General features: G+C 38.7%; 1 protein-coding gene across 1 annotated transcript in view; it reads right to left on the bottom strand.

The window, feature by feature from the left end:
- Positions 1-79: 79 nt before the first annotated feature.
- The window catches only part of col8a2 (collagen, type VIII, alpha 2), a 47,577-nt gene continuing 24,911 nt past the window's right edge, over positions 80-22,745 (bottom strand). The window contains exons 2-3 of the mRNA XM_017454864.3: positions 10,223-10,409; positions 80-5,189 (exon numbers count right to left, since the gene is read on the bottom strand). Coding sequence (XP_017310353.1) covers positions 3,286-5,189; positions 10,223-10,376 — 2,058 coding nt within the window. The 5' untranslated portion in view covers positions 10,377-10,409 and the 3' untranslated portion in view covers positions 80-3,285. The remainder of the gene's footprint in view (positions 5,190-10,222; positions 10,410-22,745) is intronic.

The raw sequence follows: 22,745 nt of genomic DNA, 5'->3' as shown, positions 1-22,745 counted from the left end.
TGTCGGTGGAACAAGAATAGTGATCAGGGATTGGTTGTTGGGAACATGAGTTCCCTCAAAAAATACAAAACATACCATCAACATTTGTACAAGAGAATCTTTATTGATGTTGCATCAATACTATCAAGTATTGCAGATGTATAAACTGACAAAATCTTTAATCAAAGGAGTGCATTCAATAGCTAATGCCTATTGCACAGCATACATGCAATAGCCATGTATACAACACAAAATCTATAGTCTGATACCTAGTACATTAAAAAAAAGTAAAAGAAATAATGTTTCTTAAAAAATATTTCTTAAGCAACAATATGCTAACTAAAATGTAACAAATTAATGTTGTTAAATAGGTTAATAATAATAATAATAATAATAATAATAATAATAATTAAACACATACATGCAAATAATTATTTGCATGTTTTATTTATGTGGGTGCTTCGGAAGGCATTCTTGTCGATTTATCACATATGCTTAAATATACCTTAATTAAGTTCATGTGCAAATGGGACCAACTATTTGTATTTATCATGTCCATAATAACAAATATCCCATACAAAACAAAGCAAGGATTTTCATTATTTAAAAAAAAAAATACAGTTCTGAAAGGACAATAAAAGGACTCAGTGTCACTCAAGAAATGAAGCAAAAGCTGTAATTTAAACAGACGTTAAGAAGCAGGTATGACAATATTGAAAACCAAAACTTTAAATACATGTTTAAAAATGGAAATTATATGAAAATACTTGAAAAAAAAAAGTCACGTTAAATGTAATTATTCATTTGCCACACGAAAAGCATCATACTCATGGGAGTAAGTATCTGAAAGACAGACATAAGCCTCTGATAAAATGCTGATAGACCACACTGGTATATTTAGCAGAATATGTAGTAGCTCTAAGAAATCATGATGATTTGAATAATATTTTTGCTTCTTTTTATTTATTGCTTTATTTATTGATTTTTATCTATGATGTATTTTATATAAATGTACTTATTATTGCTCTGCTCTGATTCATTCTTGACGTCCTAGGACTGAAGTATGATAGACAAGCTTTTCTTTGATATAGTATGGCTCTGCTTTATCATGAGCTCTGCTGTATCTATTTATGTGGAAAACCAGGAGGTGTCGCATACATAAACTTGTTTTGTACATGTAATGCTTTTAACCAGCAAAGGCAATTTGTGAAGTTTCAATTCTGCCTTCCTGAAAATGTTGCTTGTTTATTTGGTTGGATGTTCCTGTGATTTTAAAACCATGAGACACAGTTGTTGTCCTCCACTTTAGCGGTTTCTCTTTCATCATAAGTCGATGTAAACCCCAGCACAGTAAAACTGAAAATTAATTTTAATTTTGAAAGTTAATTTTAATTGAAATAATGAATGTATTTTTGATTTACATCAATAGCTGTCTTTGTACCACAGTTGAAGCACTGTGCAAATCTTAAGTACTTCATTATCCTTTGTGGATTGTATGTATATAATAATAATAATAATAATAATAATAATAATAATAATAATAATAATAATAATAATAATTGTCTGATTCTTTTATCATCTGCATCAACAATTTGTTTAAAAGCCATGCAATCTGATTGCTGGATAAAACAATCTTCTAATTATTAAAACTTTCAGATTTAAAATTTTTCTATGTTATTTTTCTATGTTTATTTTATATATCTTAATGTTATGTTATATTGCTGACCTTAGTATCTAATAATAGTCCCAATTCTATGAGAACAGAGCAAATATAGGCTCGAGCATACTGACACTTGTAAAACTTAGAGACTGATATGGCCCTAACTCTATTGTAAAGCCTATTGTAATGTCATTTTTCTTTTCACAGTAGTCTGGGTAATGTTCCTGTCTGCATAATTCACACTGAACCAGTCAATGCAATAGTATGGCAACAGTTTATTCACATATTATTTTTAATGTGGTAAATGTGAAAAATGGCATGGCATGACATAGAAATAAAATGTAATACTCTGATCCAAAGAATAGAAATGATATGCTAGGTGGCTAAACAGCATCTTTGTCTATTGCAAAAAGATAACCCACTTAATAACACTCAGTAAACCACCATGTCTAGTTCCATGTATACTAGTACATAAGAATGACGTAGTATTTTAATATATTTTTATACATAAACCCAGTGCATTCATTAAATCTGTTCATCTGTCTTCAAAATGTATGAACTGACTTAAATGTAGTAAGTTTTGTGTGAATTGTTATCATAATTGGGAAGTTAGAAATAATTTGAAAATGTTTCACCTATAGATTATAGATATAATGAGCACTTAGCTATTTAATATTGAAGATGATTAGTGTTTAGAAAGTACATAATTGATAAGTTGCATAATTGCCAATATCATGTTATGTCTTTACCATGGACTCTCTTTAATATCAGAATATCAAATTAGAGCAAATACAGATTTACATATGTTATACAAGCAAACATATGTTAATGAGCAAACAATGAACTCTTGTTTATTTGCTGAAACGTTATCATAAAATATATGCTAGCATTATAGGGAGAAATAATACTTATGATGTCATTAGTATTGTTACACATCAAAAGCTCAGTTTGCATTCAAAGTAAACATTTTGAATTGTCAAGTAAAGCCTTCCACTTCAAGGATACGAACAATAAACTCTACATACATACCATCAAATCACAAAGAGTAGCAATGAACTGTATCCTTTGTGACTGTAGGCAGATTAATCTAAGCAAAATATTTTTAATTTAGTCACTTAAAATTACCAGGCTAGCACAGAAATAATTGTTTTATTAATCTTTTTTATTTTTACAAATAATTTGTGAAATATGGCACTGAGTTAGAAGCCTGTTATTTAAAGGGAATAAAAGAGAAACAACAAGTTCAAACTAAATGTGACTGCAGTCAAGGGAACACACTCCCCAGAGTCAAAGAGATGGAGTTCAATTAGTCATTTGAGTGTGCAGTCACATGGGTAAAACTATTACTTACACATTGTTTGATTCCAATAAACAATAACATCAAGTACATGAATAAAACAATGACCCCAACAACATTAATACAACAGTTATAATAACATACTATACGCAGAAGATATCAAACACACTTAAAGTAAAACCATAATCAAATCAGACCTTTTAAAGCGCTAAAACAGATACAGCAAAGTTTCCATGTCCTACTTTTATCTTGGTTTTTATGTTGTTCAGTCTTTCCTGTTTTTGTTGTTACAGGTGTTACTTGTGTGACTGCAGACCACTAGATAATAAATGGTGTATTAGATGGCCTGTTATGTAGGGCACAATAGGAAGCCTGAGAAGGATGAATGTATGTACTCAGTGGAGTAGAGCCCATTTGCTTGATCAGATGGCATCTGCATCCATACCTGGTCATTTTCTTTTAGCTCCAGCACTGCACTACCTGATGCCTGGTCCATATAACCCTTCTTGTATTCATCATATGTGTATGTGGCAGGCACATTGTTTCTATATAGTGCCACCCACAGGCTGGTTCCCTTTACATGAACATGGTAAGAAAAGTAGTAAACTCCAGGCATTGGGCTGGTGAAGATACCAGTGGTGGGGTTATAAGCATTCTGCCCGTTGTAGAGAGTCCTGTCAAATTTGATAGGCATACCAGATGGTGGAAAAGGTGTTGTGAGAATAGCAGTGAAAGCAGGAGCTGCAGTAGCAGAAAGCTCAACTCTAAATTGTGGTTTTCCATTTTGACTTGGTATTGTTTCTCCATCAACATCAAGCCCTGACACAGCTACTTTGGTATCTCCATTAGAAGGGCCAGGTGGGCCGGGTGGGCCGGGTGGACCTGGGAGACCTCTGGGACCATTTATTCCAGAAGGTCCTGGTTTTCCTGGTGGTCCCTGTGGACCTGGCATTCCCTGATCCCCGTTCTTTCCATTTCCTGGGGGTCCCGGTGGGCCTAGTTCTCCTTTCAATCCTGGAATGCCCTGTGGCCCCATATGGCCCGTGGGCCCTGGTAACCCAGGAATTCCAGCTATACCACGTGACCCTGCAGGCCCTGGAAGGCCATTTTCTCCTTTAGGGCCTTGAGGCCCACTCAGTCCAGGATTACCAGGCAAACCAATGTGACCAGCATCACCTTTAGGACCTGGTTTTCCAATGGATCCACTTGGCCCAGGAAGCCCTTTATCCCCGGGGAAGCCAGGCTTACCTGCCTGCCCATTGGGGCCCTGATCACCTCTGAGTCCAGGCAAGCCAGGAGGCCCTTGGGGACCACTGTCTCCCTTCAGGCCAGACAAGCCATGTTTTCCTGGAAGACCCATTGGACCTGGTAAACCTGAAGGTCCTGGCTGCCCAGCTGGCCCTGTTTCCCCTGGTAGACCTCCTGTTCCAGGTTCCCCTTTATCACCTTGAGCTCCTGGTAATCCAGAAGGGCCTCTATCTCCTTTCTGTCCTGTAAGACCAGGTTTACCATAACCAGGAGCCCCAGGAAATCCATTAGGACCCCTTTGACCGGGTTCACCTTTTGGTCCAATCTGACCTGGTCTACCAGGTACACCATCCAACCCAGGTTTTCCCACTCCAGTTGATCCAGGTGGCCCTTGTGGTCCTGAAGGCCCAGGTTTCCCTGGAAGACCTTGGTCCCCTGGAAGCCCCTGGTCTCCTTTTGCTCCAGAAGGCCCAGGTGGCCCATTCAGTCCAGTCTTTCCCACACCTGGATTACCAGGAGGTCCAGGAGGTCCCTGAAGGCCAGTAGGTCCCCTGAGGCCTGGTGGACCTGGATTGCCATTGCCATTTTCCCCCTTGACTCCTTTGTCACCAGGCAAACCACGACCACCTTTTGGTCCTGGTTCACCCCTAGATCCTGGTGGGCCCCGAACTCCAGGGAGCCCAGGTTTGCCATTTAATGAGAGACCTGCAGGACCAGGTGATCCTGGTTGCCCTGGTAATCCACGTGCCCCAGGCTCACCTTGAAATCCCTTGTCACCATCGTTTCCTGGTGGTCCTTTGGGCCCAACTTTTCCTGGCAGACCAGGTAGTCCTGGTTTTCCAATTCCTGGCAACCCTGATGGGCCCTGGGGTCCTGGCTGACCATTGAGACCTGGTTTCCCTATTCCAGGTTTCCCAGGTAATCCTGGGGGCCCGGGTGGTCCCCTGGGTCCTGGCTTCCCTTGTGGGCCAGGCTCCCCTTTCACGTCCATTGCAGGTGGATACTCTGCAAAAGAAAATTAAAATTAATAAACATTTTTGCTAAAAATGATAGACTCATAGACGTGCAGACCCATTTAATTTCCTTCAGAATTAGTAACCTAAAAGAAAGAAGAATAAAACACTGTGAGTTTTATTCTTTCTCAATAGATATCGATATTTTCCATTTTGGCGTTGCATGTTGGGATTGCAAACCTTTTATATTTTTGAAATTTGGTAAACTGAACAATTGCATTGATTCTTTTGTAAAATGAATTTAGTAATATTGAACAAATCAATTCAAAACTAAGTTCTAAAGTTTACATGCATTCCACTTGTGACTTTAATGGCTTATGGTGAGCTAGCTGGCTAAATAAACAGCAAAACTGGCATATCTGGCTGCTCTCAGTGTATGTATTATTTCGCAGCCAATCTCTGTTCTCTGTTCTCTGTACTCTTGTTGCCTGATGTGTATGTGATTATTTGATTTGATTTGCGTTTTCTATGATGTCTTTTACTTAATTAGCTAATATAACCGGCTAGTTTGCTCTTATCAGCTATGTGTACCTGATAGTTTGTGGGGGGGGGGGGGGGGATGGGGGGGGGGGGGGGGGGATTGCTGGCTGTGCTTCTAAAAAGCAGTATATACTATTTTAAACACCTTTTCACTGACTAAACTACAGAAATCTCCATGCCAACTGAAAATGCATTACTGGTGCCTTGCCTACGGTAATGCCACAATGCCCCCCCCCCCCCCCACCCCAACTAAGGATACTTTTATTGTTGGTAGTTTTCTATGAGTGTATGAGTTACAAAAGTAGGTCGATGACGAGCTTTACCTAAAAACAAAACAACTTTTCTTTTGTAGGTTTACATCCTAGTTTTTTCTTTTATAGATTTTAGAGATACAACCCCCCCCCCCCATTTTTAATAACAAACATTTATAGATAATTATGTTGATTACCAAATATGATTTTACTGACTAGACTATTATTTTTAAGAAGTGTTGTAATAGATGTTTAACTACAGCTGTTAACACAATGACAGTTGCTTATTAATTGCTTTTACCAGCCTTCACTATGGTGCTAGCCTAGTCTGGTTTTGTTTTGGGACTTACTTTCAAAGCTCTGCTCAAAGTTGTACTATATTTTTGCTTCTTGCTGAATTATACTGTTTTTTTTTTTTTTTTTTTTTTTTACATAAATAATGAAATCACTCTAGTCTTGTGTCCTTTGTGGCATAATCTCTTGTATCAGACATACAGAATTCAGAATACCTAATAAACACAGGTAGCTAGCAAGTTTTATGCCTCATGGGTTGCTTTTTAAGGAAAAGAGGGCAAAAATCTTTGGAGCTAAGCAGCTGTGCTGAGTCAGAATTCATCTGAGAGATGGAAAATGTAAGTAAAGACTAAGACAAATAAATTATTTTATCCATTGCGTAGCATTGCTGTTGATCACAGATTTTCTATGGAGTTTTGCAAATTATTGTTATCCAGTGCATGGCATTGCTCTGGATCACAGATCCTCTATGGTGCCTTTGAAAATACACAACAATAAAGGTCTTGAGGCACTGTTTAAACCCATCTTGTAATATTTAAATCAGAAATTTATTGATTATGCAACATAAACACACAAGAATATAAAAAGAAAAGGCAAAGGATATTCCCTTTGATCTTTGTGTGTTATTTGTATCATCCACTAGATGGTAGTAGATACATTAGCCTACTACAGTCAGCGCTCCAACCTTCTGGACAAGTTCAGGACTCTGAACTCTTTCTGCATTACTGAAATGGTAAAATATCAAGCTTTTGCCACCTACAGACATGTATTTGTTTCAAATATAAGACAGATATAGCTTTAAAGAATTATGAAATACATTTGTAACGGTGATGTACTGCAGTGGTCTTATTATTATTCCTACTTTTTATTGTACTTTTTGACCCCTGATTGCTGTAATGTTTTATTTCCAGGTAGCATGCTATGTTTCATAGCTGACAATCAAAGACAATACAAGAAAAAAAAGCATCAGTGTTTTGTATTTGTAACTGTTCCATTTCGCACCCTTAAGTGTACTTAGGTTTGTACCTTTGCAGGTAACACCTACGATACCTAAGGTTAGAGTGCTAGATGATAATGCTTCCCTATCACAGATGGTTCTGGGTAGAACCCATTAGAACTGTTTAGAACTCATTAGTTCATTCCTAATTAAAGTTTTCAAGCATCAATCTAACAGTGCATTACAGAATAGAGTTCACACACACACACACACACACACACACACACACACACACACACACACACACACACACACACACACACACACCAATAACACAGGTAAGAGCTACCATGCTGAGATGGGCAAGTCTTTTGTAGCTTTTCTAGGTCAATCAAGGCTTTATCAAGGCCCCCCCCCATCCCCCCATCATCAATAAAGATTAGTGAGCCTGTTCCAGAAGCAGCCATGCAAGCCTATGCCATGACACTACCTCCACCATGCCTGACTGATGAGCTTCTATGTTTTGGATCATGAGCGGGTGCTTTCTTTCTCTACATTTTGGCCTTTCCATCACTTTCGTAGATGTTAATCTTGGTTCCAGAAGTTTTGTGGCTCATCTCTGAATTGCTTTGCGAATTCCAATCTGGCTTCTTACTGCTTATGAGGGATTTGCATCTTGTGCTATGGCGTCTATATTTCTGCACATGAAGTCTCCTTTGAATGGTGGATTGTGATACCTTCACCCCTGCCCTGTAAAGGTTATTGGTGATGTCACTTACTGTTGTTTTGGGGTTTTTAATCACAAATCTCACAATGTTTCTGTCATCAACTGTTGTTGTTTTCCTTGGCTATCTTGCTCTATGTCTGGTTGTTAGTACCCCAGTGGTTTCTTTCTTTTTCAGGACATTTGAAATTGTTGCACTGGCTATGCTTGTGCAATGGCTCTGATAGATTTGACTTCTTTTCTCAGCTTCAAAATGGCTTGCTTTTCTCCCATAGGCAGCTCTCTGGTCAACATGTTGGTTTATCCTTTTTAACAACAAATGCAGTCTTCAGGCAAAACCTATGCCTCAAACCAAAAGTAGACATTCAAGAGCTATTAATTCTTTAATTCTCCATGTAACAGGGCACACCTGGGCAGCAAGAATCATTTGAAAAAATGGATTGGTTCAAACAAATGGTGCTACATTCTAAGTTGTTTAACACATCTAGATGTAAATATAAGGAAATGAAAGCAGAAATTCTGATCTATTGTCTCATATTCATATTTTGATCTCAAACCCAAATGTCTTCAATGTATAGTGGAAAAAATATTATAGAATTGGCCTTGCTGTTCCAATATTTTCAGAAGGGACTATATAAAGAAGTTGTATGAACCAAAATGACAGTAACTTTGATAAATGTATTAAGGTTCATAGGTTCATAATTCACTTTGTCAGCATCCGGAGTGCGTGAGGTATCTGATTCTTCATTTATTTATTTGCCATGGGAAAGCAATATCATGACACACAATGCTGCTGTCTAATATTCTTATTATTTCTGTAAGTAAGACTTAAGGAGAAGGAAAGTGCATTGATGAGCTATCAGGGAGGGAAGCTATTTTGCTGAATAGTCAAGACATTCATATAAAACCATCATGTCTGTCAAGAGCTCAGGACTGTAAACATTACTCCATTCTCCCACTCTCTCACTACTTGTGAAATAGATACTGCCTAGCTTTAGTAGACGAGAAAGAAGTGTTTTCATCGTAGTGCCTGCCCTGGCTTTCTCATCATATCCTGGCCTCCTCAGCCTTTCACTATGCTTTCTGACACTATTTCCTTCTCCTCCTTTCCCTTTTGTTACTCTCCCAAGGACTGAAGTATATGCACCTGTGATATACTGCTCCACAGGGAGTTAACCTGAATGCTCTCAATCCCTCTCTAGCCTTTTCTTTTCTTCTTTATCCTTCTCTGATACTTTCACAATGCTCCTCATAAATCACAGAGGTGAGAGGAGACACTAAACAACAACCTGTTCCTGTCCTCTCATTGTTCATCTTTGCTACTCCCTTAGTCTGACATACTTTTGGCTTTTCTTCCTGACCACTCACCGACTGGAGAAAATATATTTCTCAGACTAAAGGCACAGAGATTAGGTTGTGTGTCAAAGTACGATACAATCATTCAAGGAATTGCCTATGTGGCACTCTTATAGGTACAGAAGAGACACTTTGAAACTGTAAAACAGATTTTTTTGTCAAACAAAAAAATAAATCTTAGGTTTAAAGCTAATTTTATCAGCATAATCAATCTATCTTATTGACTTGATTTTATTAGATGTGTTGCTGCAGTGATAACAATTGAAAATTTTAATTTAAATGACTGAGACCACCCAGTGTGTTACTTAGTTTAGCCAATAAGAAGCACTAAAGCCAATAAAAAGAACATGCAGACTCAACATGTGGAGGGCGGAGGTGGGATTCAAGCCCTTAACCCTGGAGGTATGAGGCAAATGTGCTAACCACTAATCCACCATGCTCCCTATATATATTGACTTGTGTTTCTTACGGTATTATTGTCTGTATTTACTGTTGTCTTTTAGTCCTTGTCAATGTTTATGTCTACTACATATGGCACAGTGGTTCCTGAAGGAACTGTTTTTATCCATTGCCATGAAATGTTCTAAAAATGACAATAAAGCTGACTTTGACTTTGAAAGATGAGGAGCACAAATAGAAAAAGAAGGCCATGGCAGGCATGGCTTCATTGCAACCTCTTTTTTCTCCCACCAAACATTTCAGCATTCACTATAAGACAAAAAAGTTTTGTTTTCACACTTTCCCATGGACTAATTGGAGAGCTTCAGTGCTATAGTGATGACATGAATGCTAAAACATGTTAATCGTATGTATTTTACGTAAATACATTTAAATGTGTATGTCAGTACAATTATTATAAAACTTTGACAGTTTTTGGTAGCATTGTTAGTCGTTGTTGAAAAATCTCACACAATGGAATTGTTTGAACATTTCTGAGAGGTATGCAATTAATGTGATTTGGTCAGTTACTTAGCAACACTTACCAAGATACTGACCCTTCCCCTCTCTGAAGGGGGGGCCAACTGGACCCTTCATCATAGGTTGCATGTACTTCATCTGGGGCATAGGGGCATAGCCACCACACAGAGCATCACCCCCCAACATCAGCAGCAGCACACATATGGATACCAGTGTCATGGTTGACTGTCTTCTTTGCTCAGAATCTCCAAACTGTGGAGAGAAAGACAGAATGAATAAGGGACATTCACTCCTTATCAATTCCTTTAAAGGTAACATTTGCATACACAGTTTAACAAGTCTGTTGGTAAAATCCAATTATCATTACTGAAAGACAGATGTGCCAAAGGGCTTTTGGAAGCTAAAACACCTAAAGCACTCCAGCTTTGTTGAGCTATGCATAATACAATTAGGTGTTCGATTCTCACAACTTGCCATACTTCTAGTTATGAATGAGGTTTTATTACTTCCTGAGGCTTTTCATATGTAAATGTTAAAATTTCCACTCCAAAAACCTTGCAGATGCCATATTTATCTTGGCTTAATTGATATGTTTGGTTCAGTCGTAAGCCCACCAGATGTAGAGCTAGTAGCTGGAGAGATATTCTGTAACATTGCCAAACATAAACCATTTATGCTACAGGCACTTGAAAGGTGATAGCTACCTTGTGACTAAGCACTGACCAGAAACATTCCATATCGTATAGCACGTAGGCTTTATACTGCATGGATGTTTGTGGGTGGGTAACTGAGTAGTTCAAGTTCAAGCTAACATGAAAAAGAATGTTTGATTTGCAGTGGTTGTTCTCAGTGGTCTTGACTGTCTATTTGTTTAGTTTGCCATTCCTGGTTACAGCTGTACCTGTTTAATTTGTTCCAGGAAGTACATTTTTAAATAATTTGATCCTCATATTACACATCATACCATGGCTACATTTCATCAGATGTACAGGACAGGCCACTGGGTGGGAGCAGACAGGCCATGATGGGAATATAAATCACTGGGCCCGTAAACTGGGGATATCCAGGATTTGAGGCTATGTCTGCAGTACATTTCTCTGGTACTGATGCCCTGATCCACTCGCCACATATGTATAGTTTCAGTCAAGCATTACTATTATCCTTGGACTCATCTTTTTCACTTGTCCCGATGGTTTCCAGACGGTTTCCCTTCTGGTAAGACAGAGCTGTAAATCTATTGAATGTGACAAGCACTCCGGAAATCAAAATGTCTCCCAGCTCTCCACAGCAGTGCTGCAGAAGTTCCCCATGAAGGAGGTCTTGCTGGACAGAACAAAGGCATTGGTCAGAGGAGCACTGAAATAATCTTGTCTGAAGGAATCATGGACATCCAGTCTATGCTTCAACAGTTTATGGGTTTCAGCTTGCAAATGAACTTCTGTGTGATTGTAGTTGAATTGTGGACACTTTACTAATATACTTCACATCCTCTTTCCTTGTGCAGTTTGGCACTGTGATTTATAACCACAGTCCTTCATTCAAAATGCAAAAATGCAAAAAAAAAAAAAACCCAACAACAACAACAAAAAAAACCTACAGGTTAGTTAAACATTTTGATAATATTGAGTAATATTGAGTGTTAATTATGTAAAATTAATAGGATTTAATTGATTTTGCTGGTAATTCTACCAGCAAAATCATATTCTATAAACTACCCTCACTGTAATGTCTTCGTGATCAGCGATACCTGTCTTAATGTAAAACATCACACATTCATATGCAGTGCCTAGGCACATCTAACTAATATAAACAAGATTTTGAAAATACACCAAACCTTTTGGGAAGGGAAAGTGCACATTGCAATGTGTACATGTAAAAGAAATGACTGAATATAAAACAAGTCCTGAATTTAATGCATACCTATCTCAAATCAGAGAAACATGACTAAGAGCAAATTTGTCTACAGCTAGACCTTTCTAGCTTGAAGTTCCTCCTCCCTGGTCAAGCTAAAGGTCTAACTGCATGGTATCAACACAAACGGAAGAAGACTCAGCCATGCCATGTTTTCCCACTCAACACGGCTCCAAACAGGGCATTCTGTGCCTGTTTGCTTTGCCAAAATTACTGCAGTTCACTGGCTTTCTCCTCTTTTATCATTTTCATTTATTATTATTATTATTCCTGGAAGAGGGATGAAGGGTCTGTTTGTCTCCCAGAGGAAATGGTTAGGCTGAAATCTCATGGCGAGGCCTCTTGGCGGTGTGCAAATTTTTTCTGCCATGGCGAGCACATAGTTCTGTGGCTTGCCATCGGTTTTTACTGCCATGTAAAGACGTAAAGCACAGAAACCATGAGCAATAGTCATGTCTGTGAAAGCATCTGTGTTAGTGCTTGCGAAAAAACATACGCTTCCTCTTAGCGCTCAAATGTAGCTGTTTCCCACTCCAGGAAAAACACAATCATGAGACAGACTGGGAGGGAAAGAACAGAGGCCAGAGACCGAGGGAACAAGAGACACAGAAAGAGAAAGAGTGGTGGTGGCAAATCAGTGTTTGGTGGTTGAATGCTTGGCTGAGGTTGCCTGGGGGGTGGTACTAATCCTAGTGGCTGTGGTTTTGTGGGAAGAGTAATTTAGATGTGTTTAACAGTGTACCCAACATCGAGCAGGCGTCCTAACACTCTCAGCGATCAAAATCAGACATTACTTTTGTTCCCCAGGCCAGCACAATCTGTTTATCAAATATTTTTCTTGAAAAGGGCTGCAGACACAGTTAAATAGTCTCACGCAATCTGTCTGGCCAAGTGTTCACCCGTGTGTCCGCATGTATTCACACACTCTCTGTTTACAATATATACTGAAACTGAGATCTAAAACACACATATGCACACATTGATGGATGATTGCCAAACAACTGGACTATTAGGAAGATAAAAGCAAAGAACCTCTGAGAGGCATTCATTACAATTAAAAGTAGGGTATCCAACCCAGCCTAAAATGGACCAATCTGGCAGATGTCAGTGAATTTATTTAGAACAGATTTCTCAGAAAAAGGTCTCATACAAGAATTTATGGTAACAGCCACCAAAATTCAAAACAGAACAGCATATTTATTTTAGAAAAGGCTGGAATAAGGATGCTTGCTCCCAGTCCTTAATACACTTTGGACCCATGGCTTTCTTACACTGAATTAGCTATACTTTAAAACAGTTCAATCTTTACCTATTCTCCTAACACCACACAATAATGTAAATCAATAAAGCAATAATAAAGTGAAACGTCTTAACATAAGCCCTTTCTTGAAAGCATACAGTTCTCTGGGAGACAGAGAAAGAAACTTCAACTCGATAGTTTTACCGTTTTCTCTAATATTGACTGCAAAGCACTGGGGCCAAGACTAATAGTGTAATCTCTAAACCCAACATGGCAGCTCAGGTGACAACCAAAACAGCAAAACCCCAAGAGCCATAAGTAAATACTCTCAGAGAAAAAGGTAGACCTTCTTTTCAACACCTTTTTCAGCATCAAGTGGTCCTTACCAATGTTTATGGAGTGTGTACTGCACTAAAACCCACAAAGAGCCTTGTGGACCATTGCCTTTCTCAGGTGGAGACACAGTAAGCACCAAAGGCACTGAAGATATCCATGACAGTGGATCACAATCTTCTATAAAAAAAACACATAAGCAATGCCTTTGTCCTCCAAACTCATACAGTAAAAAACATTTGTAATAAACAGAGAGTGTGAGAGGTGAAGTCTGTGTGTATTTTTGAATGGTGTATTTTGAGGGTACGTATCTGATGCTTATTGAGTTCGAGGGAAAGCAGGAAAATGGACATTAGGTTTTTTTATACTAAGAATCCTCTTTTCAGCAGAAGGTAAGCCCCAAGAGGGACTGAGTGGCACTTTGCTTAGCAGCCTTCTCTTGTCCACCATCAACATTCACTTGCTTATTTTTTAAACCTACTGTTTGTGAACTGCCACTTGTAACTCACCCGGAGAGCACCGTTCAGCTTTGAGCAAACATAAGCAAGCAATTATGGTTACGATGCTCGTTTTCAGCATAGTACGCACTCAGTTTTTTGATGGAATGCCGCATTAGTGGTGGCCCTAACCCAGCCCATGTGTTGCAGTTGAAATGGAGGCCTGGCTAAATTGGTTTGCAGAGAGCGTTTCTCGGAGACAGTGGCTTGTGAAGCAGACCACAAAAGGGGATCTATACTTTGCAGCCTTCTCCCTGCTCGGCTGACATTTAACAGAATCATTATAAAAAAATTATCTATTTAATGCTGCAAGAGCTTGCTGAGGCATGACGTAAGCTATTTACTCTCCTAGCACAGGTTTGGCCTTCAGTTTTCCATCCATACCTCCATGCTCCCATAGGGGATTAAGCAATGATCCTCAGCTAAGGCTCTCTTCAAGTGAAGTGACAGGCATGTTAATTTAATCACCCTCCTTTGCAGTTTCACCTCATCCTAACAGGACTTCCACACATCGAGAGCAAGGGAGGTTTGGTAAGTGGTGCACAGGATATGGAAAATGTTTCCCTGATAATTCAGATGTGAATCTCTTTCTCCTCCCTCTCTATAAATGCTTGTTGAACCATATCACAGAGCAGACATAATTCATCTTGCTTGTATTTTGTTCCTGGCTTCAGGAATGATGCTTGGGCCTGGTGTAGATGTCGGAATACAGTTTACTGGAGCATGTATTCACAAACACACTGCTTACTCTACAGAAGTGTACGCTGTTGATAACTGCATGTATTTCATCAGCGTGGGCTTTAGTTAAGGTTACCTTCACAGCAATTTTAGTATGCACCACTTAAGCCACAAATAGAGCAAATTTGGAAATATGTTAACAATAATTCTGCTACTCAGTTGCTGTCCATGTAAACATACTGAGTGTCGTTGAAACGCGATTCCACTTAGCTCTGATTATTTGTGTCAAACTGAGTTCAACGGACACCATATTAGAATTATTTGTTGTATTGTCCTAGTTGTTTATAATTTTCAGAGTTATCTAGTCTCACTATTTGCTGTTGTGTGCACAAAGCCAGTATATTGTCTGGTATGTTTCACCATGGTTACATATGTACATACGGTTGGCACAGTGGTGCCGTGGATAGCATTGCTGCCTCACAACTCCAGTGTCCTGGTCCAATCCTGAGCTTGGGTTACTGTCTGTGTGGAGTTTTGCAGGTTCTCCCCATGTCTGTGTGGATATTCTTCAGGTTCTGAATTGTCCCTGGGTGTGAATGTGTGTATTCCCACCTTATGCCCAGTGTTCCCGGGATAAACATCTGGATCCAATACAATACTGATTAGGATAGAGTGCTTACAGGAGATGAACGAATGGATAAATGTGCATATACAGTGAAAGGGATGTCAGTAAAATGTAAATAAGTAAATTATTAACTGACTTGTTTCAAGCTTTTCAGCTATGACTTTAGCATGGAAAGGCTGTAAACATCTGGACACTCTCTCTGCTTCTTTCTCTCTCTCTCTCTCTCTCTCTCTCTCTCTCTCTCTCTCTCTCTCACAAACATACACACACACACACACACACACTTTCAGTAAGTCCTCCTTTTATTTCTTACAAATAATGAAATAAAACCTTGAACTAGAATACAGTTTAATGATCAAACACCTTCACAACATCAAATTTGTCACATAATTCTGGAGACATTTGGTCCCCATAAGGCGATTAGAACATTCCCTCTCACACCCACACACACACATACACACATGTAAGCCACAGTTGAGATACACAGTGATCTTTCTCCAGACATGACTTTTCAACCAAACTATTCCACATTTCACCTTAAGTCATAAGAAAAGACAATAAAAGCATTTTAGTCGAGCCAGTAAACATTTTCAGAGACAGATAAATGACTGTGGAAGGGAAGTTGGTAATCTCCTAGCGAGACGAACTTTGTTTCGGTATTTGTGGAGAAACATCATTAACGCAGATGAAAATACAATCCAGGTGTTACCTTAAGACAAGACAGCTTAGCTCACAAAAAAGCACAACCATTCTTTCCTATTTTGAAGGAAAAGAGGAAAAAATTTTTGTAAAAGAGCATTCACAATCAGAAACTGATGTCTGGGTTTCTTAAGAATCCAGAGGGAAGTAGAGGGAATAAAGACAGAAGAATTTCTAATGATTTAACCTTTTTATCCTGTAGTTATTAGACAAGGATTGTTATATAATTAAGCTAATATTATAAGAGTCAAGAGTGGAAATGTTGATGTGTTCCTTGATATTCTGGAGGTCAATAACACAATAACAGATCTACCAGTGCAATATTATATAAATGCAGCTAGTTAATCATATACCTACACCTTAACTTAACCCCAACCTGAAACTTTGGCTCTTTTGTTTTGAAAAATGTATTTATTAATTCATTCATTTAAATAAAAGCAGCAGTTTTTGTAAAATCCTGTTTTTCATATGGGAACCAGCCAAATGTCCCCACAAAGTCAATACTGTCGGATATTCCTATCCTTGTGTGGACACTATGGGCAAAAGTATATGAACACCTGACCATCACCCCCATATGTGGTCCCTATCTGTTGCCATAAAGATGGAAGCACACAATTATCTTAAATGTCTTTGTATGCGGTAGCATTAAGATTTCTCTTCACTGGAACTAAGGGGCCCAAAATTCTTCCAGCATGACAATGTTCTTGTGCACAAAGCAAGCTCCAAGAAGACATGGCTTGCCGAGGTTGGAGTACAAGAACTCGAATTATCTGCACAGAACCCTGACCTCAACCCCACTGAACACTTTTGGGATGACCTGGAATGTTGACTGTACCCCAGGCCTCCTCATCCAACATCAGTATCTGACCTCACTAATGCTCTTGTGGCTGAATGAACACAAATCCCCACAGCTGCACTCCAAAATCTAGTGGAAACCCTTCCCAGAAGACTTATTAAAACAGCGAAAATGGGACTAAATCTGGAATGGGATGTTCAACAAGCACATATGGGTGTGATAGTCAGGTGTTCACAAACTTTTGGCCATATAGTGTATCGTGGACCAAAACATGCCCCCCACACACCCCATGCCACCCCACCCTACAAACACACTAGCCCTCCATATCCTGTGGCATAGCCAGCAAATAGATTCTTCCCTTCACCTCACCACATCTACATACCCATTCAAAATTCAGTCCTACTGTTAAATCTGAAACAAAAAACATCCCATTTCATTGTAATTCAGTGGTCCAATGTCTAACCTATAGCAAATGCTTGAAATAAAGAATCAAGGTTGAAAATGTGAATAATCTAATTAAAGGCAAGATATTAAGCAGCTGCTGTAACACACAAGATTACTGTTTTTTTTTGTAGGTTTAATGTATAACTATAACAGACTCAGCTGGGTTTTCTTACATGACCTCAGCGCTGGCTGTACCTTGGTCAAGCACTCTATGGTGTGTGTTGTCTGTCTGTCTTTCCTCAGACACAGACACAATATGATCCTTCTGTCCTTTTCTGCCTCCCCCATTAACAAGCTCTGTTTTTCCCCTTATGTCTCTATCATTTTCTTTTCCTTTTCTTTTACTCTATGATTTTTTGAAGTAGAACTGGCTAGATTACCTCTAACCCTCTCTTTTCTTTCTGTTCACTTTCCTCCAAGCACCCCAATACAGAACCCCCCCCATGCCAACCTTACCACAGCATATTGCCTGTGTGAATGCTCTTATTGTGGGCTGCCAAGGCCCGATGAAGCAGAGGCCCCGTTTCTGCTCGTGTCTCTGCCTTTAAATGCTGACACGTGCTGGCTGCTCATCATGCACATTTTCCTCCGGTGTTAAAGGAAGGACAAAGGCAAATGAAGAGCTAGCTGTATGAAAGGATTGATGGATGGATGCAGGAGTGAAAGTAGGAAGTGTTCAGCTTTGGTACACAGATGTGCTGTTCAAAGAACATAATCAGCTGGGTGTGTTTTGTCTGCACAAATTTGTGCCATGCATTCAATGTGGATGACAAATGGCTAGCCTTACTTGTCCATGTGGGTGGTACTTGTCAGTGAAGTGAGACTTATATGAATAGGCAAGCTCCATGGACATTTTAATAAGTAGGAAAACACGTACATACCTACGCATGATGTAGCTTTCAGACCCCAGGAATCTGCAGAGCTAAAATTACTATGGGATCCATAGTGGTGTTATTTTTTTTTTTTTTATAAATTAACACTGTATTTTCAACCTGCCATGACTGTAAATAACACAGCTAAGTAATGGTTTGCAGAATGTAAAAATATCTGTTGTTACAGTCTGTTTGTGTTTTCCTCTATTGGGTGGAACTGGTGTCAATTCTTCATTACTCTCAGAATTAAACATGACATCTTGAATTTTGTGAACAAAGATTAGTCTGTTGTGAAGATAGTACATTTCGTGCATGTTTTTTGTCTTGTGGTTTGCATAAGAGCAAACCCGACCGTAGCCTTGACCAGCCAGCAAATTTAGATTGATTAATCTTGTCAGTTAATTTTCAGTTAACTGTATGGTTAACTGACTAAAATGATTGTATTATTCATTGTCGAAAAGAAATAGGAAGCACTTTAACAGAGTTCCAATACATCTTTAATGCACTTCTTGCGTTACGTTTCTTATCTGAATACAGTAGGCCTTTTAGGGTTGGATGATATAATTATATTAATCAACTGCAGAAAATCATTTTAGTATTGGCTCAGTTTTTGCTACATCTGTTTAACATATTTATTATCTATGACAATTAGTAGTTTTTAGACAATTTTGTCTGAACAAGTTATTATTATTTGGGAAAATTTCACTTTATTCCCCTACAGAATGTATCCACAAAAAAAGAAATGCTATTTCAAACAGATACTTTTTTTTTTTTTTTTTAGAAGTTTATTTATTTATTATTTATCTTTACAGTGGTTCTACAAAACCTATAAAACTATCAAATTAGAGACCAGATCTGTGCATTTCCAATGGACAATGTAAACATTTTTGTTACCATTTCATTGGCGTCCACATAGGAAATCTTACTTAATCCAAACCTCATTGATCTTTCCGAAGATGGATCAATTAAATACTGGTTGTGACCTTCAGTATTTTCCTGGAGGAATGTTTGGTTCGTGTATATCACGTGATGTTTTATCCATTTTTGACACCTAAAGAAATTGTTAGTCTAAGGGTTTATATTGTCATAATCTGGGCGTATTGTCCATGGACCTGAAGACAGAAGTGCTTAGCATGGGTCTATTGACCATGGAGTCTCCACCCTGATCCATTTCAGACATGTGCCAGGACAAACACAGTCCTTTCTCTTCGACTGTTGAATGGGCCAAGACACAAGGTAATCCTCTGGAATATTTTCACAACCTGGCTGTCAGCAAAATTTGTCCAAGCTCCTCAATGGGAATGGAGGTGAGTGAGGGGGATTATAATTTAATAAGATCCAGGAAATCTTTGTCAAATCCCCTTGAATGGAATTAAATGTCTCAGTATTGAGAATGCAGACTGCAGGCTCAGTGAGAAAGTTGTTCAGCTTAAGCAGAGGATTCAGCCTACAACCTTGATCAGCCAGGACATCAACACATTGGCTTTAAAAGACCTAAATATCTACTCATCACTGTCTTCTGATGTGATGTGAAAGGAATTCAACATAATGCATAATGCTAACTTATCCATGCCTGTGGTAACAGTATAAAGGCTTGAGTGCACGTTTTCTTCTCCAAAACATCCCTATAATGGAATTCCTGCAGGCTGCTAGAGACGTCTCTGTTATATTTAGAGAGAGGCTTCTAAAGGGTCTCATTACACCTCCAGTGAAGATCTTAGAAATACAGAAGCCCAGCTGCTTCCCCCCATCTGACAGAAATTAATGTACCGAAAATTATGGCACCAAACTGTGAAGTTTATTTTTTGAAATCTGTGTGCGCGGTGTGTGCGTGCCTGAGTGCATGTGTGTCTTTGTGTATACACATGTGTGGTTGAGAAAGTGGATGAGAGTATGTCTTGGGTATTTTGGCTATGTTGTAATATGTTAAGCAAACTTTCAGTGGTTTCCATTGAAAGCACACATTGGCTAATGAAAAAAGCAACATCAGCATTTCACATCAATCCATTATATGGTGAAAAGTCTTTTGTTATTTGCCAGGAAAAATGTAAAGAGACTAATTTGTCAAGGTTTAGTTTAAACATGCAGTAACAATTGTTGGGACAACATTTATCCAATACAACCCATATGACCACATACCATTTTGGGAAAAACTTGCTATCGCTTTACAGGGGTGGGGTATTAAGAGGACATTCAGAATCCCGTAGAACGCATCATTATTGTCTCTGTCTCAAGCAGTCAAGCCTCTTCTCTGCTGAGCTTGAGAGTTGTTTTCCCCCATTTCACTCGTGAATAGGTGAACCTGAAACAAACCAGTAGGTTTGTCACCAGGACAAAAGTCTCCAGCTGGACCTTGTAACTGGAACAACTATGCTCCCATGGGGCCAGTGTCCCACATACGCCTTACTGTTCCAACTTGGACTGCTGTCCAGCTTTTAGAAAGTCTCAACAATCAGTCAAAAACACTTCTCTCTCACGGAATTGAGTATGGCTTTGACTTGGCAGAGAGATTTGCTCTATGGAGAGTGTTTTGCCAGTCACCAAATTGTGAGGGTTCCAGGGATAACAATACTGTGAGGAATTTCAGCTACTTTGGAGCAGGGGGCTATAGGGACAGATATATTCAAAGGAAAGGTAGGGGGCAGCATTTCTACTTTTGATTTATGGGAAAATCAAATGGAGCTCAAGTACTACAATTGGATGGAAATTTAAGATAAACAAGGGTGATAATAATAATAATCATAATAATCATAATATCACTGCTTTATAGATAATTCTTTCAGCTAAAAATTTCAACTGTAAACTGTTGTATTTATATGTTTAAATATTTTGTTAATTTAAAATGTTAACTGTTAAAAAAGATAATTTGATATTAGTTTGAAATGTAAGTTCTGGCCACCTGATTAAAGTTAGTCAAGTTGTGTGTGTGTGTGTGTGTGTGTGTGAGTGTGTGTGTGTGTGTGTGTGTGAGAGAGAGAGAGAGAGAGAGAGAGAGAGAGAGAGAGAGAGAGAGAGAGAGAGAGAGAGAGAGAGAGAGAGAGAACCAGACAGACAAAAGTCCTCCTGTGAGAGTACAAAGCGTTATGGTGTCTGCACAGATCTTGGCCATTTTAAGGTAATTTACTGAATATTGTGATTATGACAGGCAGGAGAGAACTACAGGGAGGGAGTATAAAATTTGAATGTTTAGGAATTTGATGGTTTGGAGTTCATGAAGTTTCCATTTCGATAAAATGCGTTTTTTCCCCCCTTGCTTTTCAAGAATGAATTTATAACACATTTCATAGGTATTCAACTAGAAAAATGTCTGTGTTGTTTGCTCTCTGAAAAAAATTAAAAGAATGAAACCTTCAGTACACTACTGGGGTGTAACTAAGGTGTTAAGTTACAAGCAGATGCTCATGACAGTATTCTGTGTGGTGATAAACTGGAATCATTTTGTTGTTTTGAATGTGCTCTGTCTAGACTTTGCGGGGTATGGGAAAGGTCCCGGACTCACTGGAGTCTCATTAAAGCCTCCAATCTACTCTTGGCTCTCCTAGCATTCTCATTCGATTTGTTTATGTAATGCCTTCAAACCCTTCAGTGTTTTTCTGGTCCCAACTTTACTAGTCCTAGATGACTACAGTGAAATATGTGCATTCAGAGCCAGTGTTCTATGCATACGGAAAATGTGAAATTTATGTCAAGTAGCCTAAATCTGTTTTCTTTACCACCAAAAAGAAGTACTGTACAACCACTAATGAAAATCAAGCAAAGTTATAAATGTGTAAATTACTAATAACATTACTCATATAATAATTATATCATCATTTCCCTAGCACATGTGGCAAACTTGCACACCTTTAGCTGCATAATGCAATACATGCTTCTCTGACACACTGAAAAAAAGGATAAAGAATGAGATGATAACTCTATCCAACAGTGTTAAAAAAAAGCTCACATGAGCAATAAAACCTGTCATAGCCAAATTACTAACAATCAAAGAACATATCCAGAACAGATTGCGAGGCAAATTTAGGTGCTTCTGAAATTGAGGTTAAAGAGACAGAAAGGCTTCACTGTCCTGTTTTCATCTCCAGATGTGCTTCAGCTACAAAGTTGTGCAGAATGATGTGGCTGGGGTATAAATCTAGTCCAGGCCTGGAGGCTAGAGCTAGGCATGAGATGTGTGTCTTTTTGAAACGGGGTTTATGCAATAATTCCTCCATCAGAGATATAGTGTAGCCAGTGTTATGTTGCTCTTTTTTGCTATCATCTTAGTGCTGCCACTGACCAATATTATTTACCTCATTTGGCTGATGTTTTTGTTCAAAGTGAACAAAAAAATTGGATAGAACCGAGTACTTGAAGGTTAGGGGCCAAGGACCCAACAGTAGCAGTTTGGCAGTGCTGGAATTTTACCTTATAACCTTGTATCATGACCCTGAGCATTAGCCCAATGCCATCAAACTAAACGTTGGCATCATAGGTCTATTGACACTAACTGATAC

This window comes from Ictalurus punctatus, chromosome 24 (genome assembly GCF_001660625.3).
Source record: "Ictalurus punctatus breed USDA103 chromosome 24, Coco_2.0, whole genome shotgun sequence".
NCBI lineage: Eukaryota > Metazoa > Chordata > Actinopteri > Siluriformes > Ictaluridae > Ictalurus > Ictalurus punctatus.
The sequence above is the reverse complement of the archived record's forward strand: the minus strand, read 5'-3'. Positions and strand labels throughout refer to the sequence as shown.